Below are 12,779 nucleotides of genomic sequence, written 5' to 3'. Positions count from 1 at the left end.
ATTTACGTTCACTTCACCTAATCCCACATCATGGGATCCTAATCGTGACATCAGTTCTTTCCAAATTTCTCTCAGTGGAGGCAGTAGAGTAAAACAGAATAGCATAGGCTTTACAGTGACACACACCTGGGCTTAAATCCCAGTTTTACCACTCAGCAGCTGTGTGACCTCCTGTAAGTTATCTAATATCTCTGCCTCGGTTTTCACATCTATTAAATGGAGATAACATAACTGCAGGGTTGAGGATTAAATTATGGTATATGTAAAGTATCTACAACATAGTAGGTATTAAACAAATACCACTTCCTTTTCCCTTTCCTAAGTTCTATACAGACAGTGCCAATTTGTGAATGTTCTAAAGAAGAGGTGTACTCTTTCCGTCCTTTCTCTAACACAACACAGAAACTAGGCTGTTTAACCATATATAAGCAGCTTCTGGACCAGCAGTATAGTCTCTAGTCATGGATAACTGAAGTTGGCATGGCTGTATCACTTTTTCTAAAATCTCTTAGCATCCAATACTTTTATTTATTACAAGAAAAGAAAAACTGTTTCTCTCCCACCTCATTTTTCATTATAGTACCCTAACTGTAAACAACTGGCAGTGGAAGTCCCTCACACTGGAATGTCTACCACTGTGAGTGAAGAATGGAAGGGTAACATAAAGGCTCAGAGGACTGAATGCAAACCTTTTTTATTTCTTCTCCTCTGTGGCTCTTCATATATACAAAGAAATATAACAGGCACTGTTAACAACTATATACCAAGGTCCATTTTTAAAGAGTGAAGTTTATAATGATATTAAAAGCACCACTGTATAAAGATCTAACAGGAAATTAAAATTTTAAAAAAATGATGCCTTTGATATCCGTATACAATCAGTAAGTCACTGAGCTTCATCCTTTTAAAGCATGTCAAAACAGGTTATTCTCTTACTTGTGTAACAGCTGGGTTCTTTTTGTAGTTTAGACAGAGAAATTCTGCCAGAGCTAAAAGAAGTTCAGTTCCAACTGGAGCATTGCCATGGATACCAGCAACAAAACGAATCTTTGGCTCTTCAGGCTCAGATACATTGGGCTTATTGGAGATTTCAAGGGACCAAATGTGACGGTATTCAGCACTCTGTCCCAGACTGTCGAAAACCAGAATGAAAAAGTCAGTGAAGAATTAAGTTACTTACCTGATTGCTGCCTTACTTGATTACTGTTAATGCTGCCTTACAGATTTTAAAAACAGAAATGAGAACAAAATTCGAAAAGTCCTAAAAAATCTTTGAAGAATAAATCTCTGTGTCAGAATACTTTAAGAAAATTAGGTTCCCTTCATCAAAGAAAGTCAAACAGATGTGAGATACTATCAGATTCAGGAATGACTATGATTGAGAACCGCATTCCTTCAAGTCCAGTCACTCCTCGATCATCTTCGTGATGTTTACCCAATCTTCTAGAATCTATATTATTTCTTTAGTTAGCATATGTCTCTTAAGTTAACTTACTTAAATTTTTATTACTGAAATCTCTAAATATACACAAATGCATGAAATCTTACTTTTAAGATCTAAATGAATTTATGTGAATAAGACATTTTACATTTTAAATGCAGTGCCAGAATCACAGCAAAACTAATTTTATAGGCCTGCTTTCTCTAATAAAAAGAAAGACTTATTAAGAGTTAGATAGAAAAAAAAAATTGGCACTAAACTGAGGATTAATAGAATAGACAGAGCACTGCTTTCGCACGAAGGTATTTAACGACACTTAGTAACCGCTGGAGGGCCACCTAAAACTGTCTTGCGTCCCACCATGGGCAGATGTTGTACTTTAGGAGGGGACTATTTAACAAAAAATGCATGCTCAATTGCATTTAAAGGTTAAAAAACTTCACTAAGTAAACGGAAAGCAAAACAATGTCCAATTTTTTAAATTTTAAAATAAGAAAGTCTTAAACCTCTATATGGCACTAAGATGGACCATATTAAAACATGACCTGGGCAGAAAAGTTCAAGAATCAGTTGAGGAAGAGAGGTAATTGGTATCTTCCAATGGAAGAGAGGTAATTTCAGTTCAGTTCAGTTCAGTCGCTCAGTCGTGTCCGACTCTTTGTGACCCCATGAACTGCAGCACGCCAGGCCTCCCTGTCCATTACCAACTCCAGGAGTCCACCCAAACCCATGTCCATTGTGTCAGTGATGCCATCCAACCATCTTATCCTCTGTCGTCCCCTTCTCCTGCCCTCAATCTTTCCCAGCATCAGGGTCTTTTCTAGCCCTCTATAGGGCTAAGTCAGCTCTTTGCATCAGGTGGCCAAAGTATTGGAGCCTCAGCTTCAACACCAGTCCTTCCAATGAACACCCAGGACTGATCTCCTTTAGGATGGACTGGTTGGATCTCCTTGCAGTCCAAGGGGCTCTCAAGAGTCTTCTCCAACACCACAGGTAATTGGTAATTGCCAAAGTAAATATGTGCAATTTATGTGCAAAAGTAAAATCCTTTGTAATCACAAACATTATAAACCAGAATTTGAGAAACTACATTTACTGGTAAAATTAAAAGAAACAGTGAAGGAAAAAAAGTGAAAAGTAGATAATGTTCATTTGGTTTGGAGTAGAGACTTGTTACTCTCAGGGCAAAATGCAAAGGAAAGACCCTACAATAGGCAAACAATAGGGATCAACAGATCAAGGAAATAATTTTGAAACAGTGAAAGTGAAGCAGAGAAGCACAATGAAATGAAGGTAAAAGTTATCTCAGTCACCAGTTTCACATAAGCCAGTACTGCATGTTTTCTCAGAACCCTTAATCACATGAGCCCCTAAGGCTTCAGGGAACAGCAACTGTGAGCAGAGACTAAAGTACAGAAAATGACAGCCAATCAAACTTCATTTTCTAATTTGAAGAAAAGGGTAAACATTATTCCTGACAAGTGAGCTCATAGGTCTAAACCTATCCCTTGCCCCTAGCAAAATAAAACTAACTAATATTTACTCAGAACATAAAATCTGCAGCTGAGAAGTGGAAAGGGTTTTGAAATCAAAGTAATCATTAGAAAGAGTGGTTTTACGTTTTCTGGAGGTACAGGCCACACATTACTGAACTAACAAGTAGCTCTGCTCCAGTGTTTCTTGTAAAAGTTTCCAAGATTCATTGCTAGAAAGATCTCCAAGCAAATATGTTTCAAAATAAGTTAACGCCAACTCTATACATTCAACCCAAATATTTCTAAATGAATTACAAGAACCATTTAATGTGGTTTATGCTGAATGTAACCTCTGTAAAAAGAATAAAGGAAGGAAGGAAGGAGAAAGAAAGGGGGAAAAAAAGTCAGTAAGAAGGTGACACTTACTTGGTAAGATTTGTAATAAGTGGATAGTTCATCACAAGCCCTCTCAGAAACTCTGACAAGTCCTTGTACGAATGGTAACGATAAAGAGCCAGATTTGAGGAGGAGCGTAACATGAGGCGTTCTAAACCATTCTCAGCTGAAAGGTCTTTAATTAAAGCTTCAAACTCTTTAGTGGTCGGATCGCTGACATCATCAGTATTGGTACTGTCCCCCTTGCCTTTCTTTGATTCATTGTTTGAATCTGTTGAAGATCGGACAAGTGTGAAGTTGACCTGAACAGCACCTTCACTCTTTACGGTCACATTCTTGGTGACCGGGTTATACCTGCAATAAAGTAGACAGATCAGGGTCACACATTTGCAGCTGGAGTACCCAAGCGCTGGCAAGACAGGGCAACTCAAGGTTGCTTAGCCTCTATAGGGCTTTACGGCGATAATCTTCCAGAATAGAGCGGTTTCTTTCATCCTCAAGCACTCAGTTTCAGAGCATTCAGTAACTCACCCTCGGGCAGATGCGGTGATTTTATAAGTTCCTGGAACCAAGAGACGCCAGTAATCTCCATTTTTGTAAGTAGTTACTGGGTGATTAATTTCAGCAACACTAATGGTGGCATTTAATATACCTCTGCCATCTGTGGCATCTAGGACGAATCCTTTGACACCCTGATGGACCTGAATAAAGCACAAGGATATCCAGATTTTACTGATAAAGATTATCATCTAGATATTTTGGGAGTTCACATCCAACATAACAGGTTCTTAAATAATGTAAACGTGTGGAACAAACAGGAATTCAGGACTTCAGAGTAAAGCTAAATGTAACCATCCATTAAATAAAACATTTTATTTTCTGAAAGGCTAATTTTTCATAAGCTATATTTGTCTTTACCATGAGGAATATAAACAACTGTTTAAACTCTAGCACCAATTTCAGAATATAGGACATTCAATAAGAAAACTGACCTGACTGCTTTAAAAAGGAAATATCATTTAAAAAAATGATTTAGAGGACTACTCTAGATCAAAGAGAATAAAGAGATATAATAGTCGAACCAAATGCAATGCATGAATCTTGACAAGATTGTGGTTCTAACATACAGCTACAGAAAGACATTTTGAGGACAATAAGGAGGAAATTTGAATGTGGACAAAGTATCAGGGAGCACAGGGAGTTAGTGTTAATTTCCTCAGGTGCTCGCTCTCTGCTCTGCTCAGTCATTTCAGTCATGTCTGACTCTCTGAGACCCTATGGAGTGTAACCCACCAGGCTCCTCTGTCCACAGGATTTTCCTGGCAAGAATACTAGAGTGGGTAGCCATGCTCTCTCCTCCAGGGGATCTTCCCAAACCCAGGGATCGAACCTGTATCTCTTGCATCTCCCGCACTGGAGGTGGATTCTTTACCATTAGTGCCACCTGGGAAGCCCTTTTCTTAGGTGAGATAATAGCAATTGGAGATGTCAGGTAGGAGAATTAACTCTATTTTTAGATTACTTTTAAATATTCTGAAATACTTAGGGATAAATATCATAACACCTGCAATTTATACTGAAATAGTTCAGCAAAAGTATGTGTATGTGTATATACGTGTGTGTGTGTGTGTATATATAAAAAATACAATTGTAGCAAATGGAAAAACTGTTAAACCTAGGTAAAAGAAGAGTAGTATTTGTTGTGTTAGTCTTACAGTTTTTCCTAATGCTTAAAAAATTTCAGAATAAAGCATTCTAAGATATTACTATGTAAAGTGAAAGTCACTCAGTCGTGTCCGACTCTTTGGGATCCTCCAGGCCAGAATACTGGAGTGGGTAGACTTTCCCTTCTCCAGGGGATTCTTCCAAACCCAGGGACTGAACCCAGGTCTCCCACATTGCAGGCAGATTCTTTACCAGCTGAGCCACAGGGAAGCCCGAGAATACTGGTGTGGGAAGCCTATCCTTTCTCCAGTGGATCCTCCTGACCCAGGAATCGAAGCGGGGTCTCCTGCATTGCAGGCAGATTCTTTACCAACTGAGCTATCAGAGAAGCCCATTAGTATATAAACTCACACCCTTTATACCACTTTACTCAGAAAAGTACTGGCACAAAGGAGTACTCAGATTACCCTAATAATTTTCATCATTATTAGCATATTTTTACAGTCTTTACCTACTGGTTACCGTGTACATCCAAACAAAAGAAAACTAATCATTTCACAGTAAATCTATGGCAAAAGGAAAAAAACAACACCACACATTCACCCCATAGCCCATCTTTTGCTTCCTTAGTCACTCAGTTGAAACTGGCCCTTTGTGAGCCCATGGACTGTAGCCCACCAGGATCCTCTGTTCACAGGATTTTCCAGGCAAGAATACTGGAGTGGGTTCCATTTCCTTCTCCAGGGTATCTTCCCCACCCAGGGATCAAACCTGGGTCTCCTGCATTGCAGGCAGATTCTTTACCAACTAAGCCACCAGGGAAGCCTAAAATGCTGAGCTTGCTTATCACTTGACAAATTTTTAGGTGTGTATATAATTTATATTAGCCTTTTATAAGGACAGGGTAAAAAGTGACACTATCCATTAAGTGTAAAACATCATCACTACATCATTTAATCATTTCGAACTTTTCTTCACACATAAAAATAAACTTATTTACGTCCATAAATCTCCTAAACAAATTTACTAAAACATGAATAGGTCAAACTGGAATTCCAATGAGGTGTATTCCAAAATCAATGCATGAAAACCACATGTACACACAAAAATCTTGCTCTTGGGAGAAATTTCTGATGTCACTCCTGAATAGTCACCTGTTTCATAAACTGGATTAGGGATCTTCGATTCTGTGCCCAAAACTTCGGCAGGTCTTTCTCAAATGGGTATTTCACACAACCTAGTTCAATAGTCACTTCAAAGCAATTTGTTTGCAAATAGTTCCAGTCCTGCATACCACCTGAAGGATAAAAACTTTAGTTACTCTGAAGAAGTTCTAACTAGCTCAGATCCCAAATGGTAAGCAACATTCCTAGTAAAAAGTCAAATTCGTTCTTTTATCAGCGTAGTTGAACACCAATAATGTGTTCATGTAAGAGCGCTTCTATGCTTGTGGTACAGGTAAAAAACATCTGTACTTTCATGTTCAGAAAGAATTCAAGTGTAGCTCACGCTCTTCTAATTAGCACATCTAAATGTTCTTTATAATAGCCAGAGGGAAAATATACCATTTTCATCAAGTACAATAATTTTACTCAAAATTCAAAGTGCACAAAATATAAAAAATTGTTGAAAAACTAATTTGAATGTTTTAAACTAATTATAAAATATTTTTAAAAGAATGATTATTTCTCAAAACTAAAAACTCAGTAACAAGCAGTACCACTGGGAGGACAGAAAAGCCATCAAGTCACATGGCTTTGATATAAAGAATGTTTTACCTGGGACATTGTACCAGCTGGCTCCATTTGTTATTCCATGAGGAAAATACTCATTAGGGTACATATTCTTACAAGGTCTACCTTGAAACATCTGTGAGTTTTCCTTAAAAAAAAAAAAAAAAAAGAATCTTTACTTGTATTTGTTTGTATCTGCATCAAAAAAACATGAGGGGGATAAGGAAAGATAATAAGAGTGGTTACCAATAAGGTGTGTGTTGGGGTGGATGGAGTCATGGAAGCAGAGACTTTTCAATGTATAGCTTTCTGTGCCGCTTTGATTTTTTACTATATGGATTTAATACCTACTTTTTAAAACCAAAATTAAACAGTTTATGCTCTGTTAAAAAAAAAAACTGAAGACTTCATTTATTACTTGTATTTACAAGTAATATAAAAATCCAACACAATCCCTCTCACAAGCAAAACCAAACTGCTCATATTCATACTTTCATTTCATGATCTCAAAAGGCTTAAAGTCCCTAAAAGGTAGTTCACAAACGAGGACAGGTAAGCATCTTTCTCTGACTTGCTAGGGGCCGAGGCACCCCTTCTGTTCTTTGGAGTTATTTTATTCTGCTACAACTGGTTGCACCTTTTTCTTCCCTAAAGACAATACCCTGCTCCTTGAAACTGTGTCTGTGTGTTCTCAGTCTCCAGCAGTGTCTGGCACAGCATGTGTGCAATTGTTTGCTCAATACAGAGTAAAAAAAAAAAAATTCTATAGAGGCAAAAATAAACACTATTGAAAGCTAGAGGAGAGAAAGATTATTTCTGACTAGAGTTACAGGGGAATTTTCCTGAAGAAATTAAGCTCTGGAAGATGGTCAAAACTTCACCTCTCTCTTTTGTAAATAGAAAATAAAAAGTACAGAAAAGTATAAAGAGAGAAATAATTTTTTATTTTCCCACCACTGAGAATTAACCATTTAACTTTAAAATATACAAAATAATCCGCTTTCATAAACTTAACATACCATTTACAGGCTTACCATTTATACCACTCTACTATCAAATGAAAGTTATTACTTTAGATTACTGGAATATTTATGTACATGTTGTATATGTGTTCAAAGGGAGAAGACAAGAGAGTTAAAGTTTAAAATAGGCTTCTGGTGACCTTTGAGGTGGCACTTCCAGGTGAAACAGTGTAGGTGGAAGATGGATGACAAGAAACTGAGGCATGAGAGAACAATAAGGAAGTGGAGACAAGTGGAAACTATTCAGGTTTCTTATTCTTCTTTTGAACTAATCTTAGACTTGTAGAAATGTTGCAAAAATAGTACTGAGTTTTATACATCTTTGATCAAGTATTTCCTATGTTAGCATTTTATATAATCATAGCACATTGATCAAAACAAAAAAAACTAATTCAGTTGTGTCCGACTCTTTGCAACCCCATGGACTGTAGCCCATCAGGCTCCTCTGTCCTTGGGGATTCTCCAGGCAAGAATACTGGAGTGAGTTGCCATGCCCTCCTCCAGGGAATCTTCCCAACCCAGGGACTGAACCTAGGTCTCCCACATTATATGCAGATTCTTCACTGTCTGAGCCACCAGGGAAGCCCTAATATTGGCATGAGACTATTAACTAAAAAAACCTACATTTTATTCAAATACCACTAGTGTTCCACTAATGCCTGCCTGAAATTTTCTCTTCCCTTGATATCTGTCACATTGTATAGCTCTGTTTTTTCACTTTCACTTAATTGAATTAAAATTAAATTTCATTATACTCAAAATATAATAAAAGTAATTGTAGAAAATTAGAAAATTGAGGCAAGCAAAAAATATAAAGCCAGAAATCACCAGTCATTTCCTATTTTGACGTATAACATTTGATCATTTTTTGACCCTTTTCTCTTTTCTCTTCACTAATTGTCAAAGGGCAGGCACTTCTTCCTTTCTTTTTGCTTTTCTTCTCTCCCAGAAGCTATGTGTTTGGAAGATTTTCCTTTAAATCCACTTGCCCTTTTAAATTGTGATTATCCCTTTAAATATACCAGATCCTTTAATTTGTATGTACTTTGAAACCTCCTCCATGTATTCCACTGCTTTCACCTGCCCAGTTATTATGTTAGTATTTTCAGATTTAGGTTTCAGATTAAGGGCACATTCACTGCTTGGTGGTCATTCTGAATCATCTTAATGCCTGCCTTTCCTTAAACTTCCCTCTTTTGGTTTTATTGATTTTTGGAAGGCTTTACGCTAATTTGAAATAAATCATACAAAGAAAGACAAATACCGTATGATGTCACTTAAATGTGGAATTTTAAAAAATACAACAAATTAGTGAACATAACAAAACAGACTTTGAGATACAGAGAACAAACCAGTGATTATCAATGGGGAGAGGAAAAGGGAGAGGCAATACAGGAGTAGGGGATTAAGAGGTACAAACTACCATATATAAAGTAAGCTACAAGGATATACTGAATAACACAGGGAAATAGCTGGTATTTTATAATGACTATAAATGGAGTACAATCCTTAAAAATTGTGAATCACTATATTATACACCTGTAACATATAATATTACACATCATATGTACTTCAAGTTTTAAAAAATTAGGAGAAAAAAATGAAGAATATGAGTAAAACAAACAATAATTGAGAAGACAGAATTGGAATGAATGCATGTCAGATTATTCACAGTTCTGCTTTAGTTCAAGGCAAAGTGATCTACAGAGAGAAAGACAAAAAAAGCTGGGATTAGAAGGCTCAAGTAGACGATAAATGCTCAGAATCACCATAGCGGGAAATGAGCCAGGGAGTCAAGCTGCTTGCTGGGGAGAACCGAGGGCTAGGCTGAAGTTAAAGTGCACTATATATACATGTTGTAGTCAACTGCCATAACTGTGTGACTTTTCTGGGATGTATCAGAGAGATGGCTATAATTAATAAGGGTTGGCCATTGGCAAGGCAGATATGTCAAAAGGGCATAAAAGACCCTAAGATGCATCACTGAAAGGTATGTCCATGGGTCTAGGCTGGGTAGAAAAGAAACCAAATCAAAAGGGTTAAAGATCAAAGAAAATAAAAAGAGGCTAAGGAATGCAAAGTTACAAACAGGGTGAAAAGTGGAACGATAATAATGGGCAGAATGTGATGGGGATACATATAAAATTTTATCTGTTAGTTTCTACTTTGATGATTTGGAAGTTTTCTCATTAAAAAAAAAATTATTCCAGGTAAATCCCTCTAAAATGGCATATCCAAACAGAAGACAACTATACTTTAAAGTGAAATAAGATACATACTCCCTGTTAGAAACTCTGAACAATCTCACAAGTTCACCTTGTATAGAATGAGGGAATGGGAAAAGCAGAATGACAGAAGGGTCTGAGTAGAGAGCGCAGACCTGCATAAGTTCCATTTATCAATGACCAGTAACATCACAGACTGAGTCAGTAGTAAGACCAAAACCAGAAACTAACAAGCCTAGTTCCCAAGCCTCAACTTTTAACATGTTTTGTAATAACAATTTTTGAAATAAAAGAACACACATTTCTGATTATGAAAGTAACATAAAAATACAGAAATTTCTACCTGCTCCCTGTAGTATGTTACTCAGTTCAGTTCAGTCCAGTCACTCAGCCATGTCCGACTCTTTGTGACCTCATGAATCTCAGCACGCCATGCCTCCCTGTCCATCACCAACTCCTGGAGTTCACTCAGACTCACGTCCATCGAGTCAGTGATGCCATCCAGCCATCTCATCCTCTGTCGTCCCCTTCTCCTCCTACCCCTAATCCCTCCCAGCATCAGACTCTTTTCCAATGAGTCAACTCTTCGCATGAGGTGGCCAAAGTACTGGAGTTTCAGTTTTAGCATCATTCCTTCCAAAGAAATCCCAGGGCTGAGCTCCTTCAGAATGGACTGGTTGGATCTCCTTGCAGTCCAAGGGACTCTCAAGAGTCTTCTCCAACACCACAGTTCAAAAGCAGCAATTCTTCGGCGCTCAGCTTTCTTCACAGTCCAACTCTCACATCCATACGTGACCACAGGAAAAACCATAGCCTTGACTACATGGACCTTAGTCGGCAAAGTAATGTCTCTGCTTTTGAATGTGCTATCTAGGTTGGTCATAACTTTTCTTCCAAGGAGCAAGCGTCTTTTAATTTCATGGCTGCAATCACCATCTGCAGTGATTTTGGAGCCCAGAAAAATAAAGTCTGACACTATTTCCACTGTTTCCCCATCTATTTCCTATGAAGTGATGGGACCAGATGCCATGATCTTCATTTTCTGAATGTTGAGCTTTAGGCCAACTTTTTCACTCTCCTCTTTCACTTTCACCAAGAGGCTTTTTAGTTCCTCTTCACTTTCTGCCATAAGGGTATTGTCATCTGCATATCTGAGGTTATTGATATTTCTCCTGGCAATTTTGATTCCAGCTTGTGTTTCTTCCAGCCCAGCGTTTCTCATGATGTACTCTGCATATAAGTTAAATAAGCACGGTGACAATATACAGCCTTGACATATTCCTTTTCCTATTTGGAAACAGTCTGTTGTTCCATGTCCAGTTCTAACTGTTGCCTCCTGACCTACATACGGATTTCTCAAGAGGCAGGTCAGGTGGTCTTGTATTCCCATCTCTTTTAGAATTTTCCACAGTTTACTGTGATCCACACAGTCAAAGGCTTTGGCATAGTCAATAAAGCAGAAATAGATGTTTTTCTGGAACTCTCTTGCTTTTTCCATGATCCAGCGGATGTTGGCAATTTGATCTCTGGTTCCTCTGCCTTTTCTAAAACCATCTTGAACATCAGGAAGTTCACAGTTCATGTATTGCTGAAACCTGGCTTGGAGAATTTTGAGCATTACTTTACTAGCATGTGAGATGAGTGCAATTGTGTGGTAGTTTGAGCATTCTTTGGCATTGCCTTTCCTTGCGATTGGAATGAAAATTGACTACTAGGTGCTTAAATACCTTAGACTACAGGTTGGCAACTTTTTTCCTGTAAATAGCCAGATGGTAAAAATTTTAGGTTTTACAGACTCAAAAGATTCTGTTGCAATGACTTGATTCTGCTCCCTGCATCTATTGAGAGGACTGTAGTGTTTGTCTTCTTTAGTCTGTGAATGTGGTGAATTACACTGACTTATATTCAAATGTTGACTGAGAAAGCAGCAACAGACAATATTTTAAAGAATGGATGTGGCTGTGTGTCAATAAAACTTTATTTACAAGAATAGGTGGTAGGTTGGATTTTGTCCTAGAGCTGTACCTTGTCAACCCCACCTTAGACTACTTTACGAGATTTATAGTTGAGTATTTGTCAAATGAAATAAACTAGCAGTTTGTTTAGTTTATTACATTCCAAGTACTGTACTAAAAGCTATAGATGAAAAGACATTACCTGAGCTTAAAAGCTAGTGAGGAAACGCGCTAAGTACATTTAGACGAGACTGGGAGTGTTCAGGGTGGTATGGCTATAGACCACATGCAGCACATTTAAAAGTGAGGTGGGAAACAAAGAAGAAAGAGAAGTAAAGTGGTCTGCAAGGAAAAAAGGAAGGCTTAACAGAGAAGAAAGCACTTGACCTGAGACTTGTCGGGCTTTGTCTTAATGCATCCTTTAATGAAAAATTAATTTTTATAACATTTTATGTTTGAGCACAAGCCTACCTTGGAATAAGAAAGTGCTATTTGTTGAAACACAGCATCATCTGGTGATTTACTATACATGGCAATGCCTTGTTCATCATCATCAAAAGGGTAGTTAACCACCAAAGTACCTATAAGGGAAATGAGGAAAATGTGTTATTTTTTGCAAGATGGAGCATTAACGGAAAGTAAGCTTTTCACAATACTGCCAGGGACAGGACACCAATACAATTTTCTAAGACTAATTTCCTCAATAGAAATGAAAAAGTTGCTAACTTCCTTGGGAGAAAATCAAAGTAGATAAATAAAATATTAAACAGCTGTATATGACACTTAAAGGCTGCATTAACTGGAAAGGTCTTGGGAGTTCACCTGAACTCACAGGCATAATTTACACATTAGAACTGAAATCAGAAG

At 37.6% G+C, this 12,779-nt stretch overlaps 1 protein-coding gene across 1 annotated transcript in view; it reads right to left on the bottom strand.

The window, feature by feature from the left end:
- CPD (carboxypeptidase D) overlaps positions 1–12,779 on the bottom strand; it is a 71,777-nt gene that overhangs the window by 15,919 nt on the left and 43,079 nt on the right. Inside the window, exons 8-13 of the mRNA XM_013971902.2 lie at positions 12,384–12,493; positions 6,756–6,858; positions 6,132–6,274; positions 3,844–4,013; positions 3,343–3,666; positions 937–1,132 (exon numbers count right to left, since the gene is read on the bottom strand). Of these exons, the coding sequence (XP_013827356.2) occupies positions 937–1,132; positions 3,343–3,666; positions 3,844–4,013; positions 6,132–6,274; positions 6,756–6,858; positions 12,384–12,493 (1,046 nt within the window). The remainder of the gene's footprint in view (positions 1–936; positions 1,133–3,342; positions 3,667–3,843; positions 4,014–6,131; positions 6,275–6,755; positions 6,859–12,383; positions 12,494–12,779) is intronic.

Source organism: Capra hircus, chromosome 19, assembly GCF_001704415.2.
Source record: "Capra hircus breed San Clemente chromosome 19, ASM170441v1, whole genome shotgun sequence".
NCBI classification, from domain to species: domain Eukaryota; kingdom Metazoa; phylum Chordata; class Mammalia; order Artiodactyla; family Bovidae; genus Capra; species Capra hircus.
Note: the sequence above shows the minus strand (reverse complement) of the source record. Positions and strands in the feature narration are given on the sequence as shown.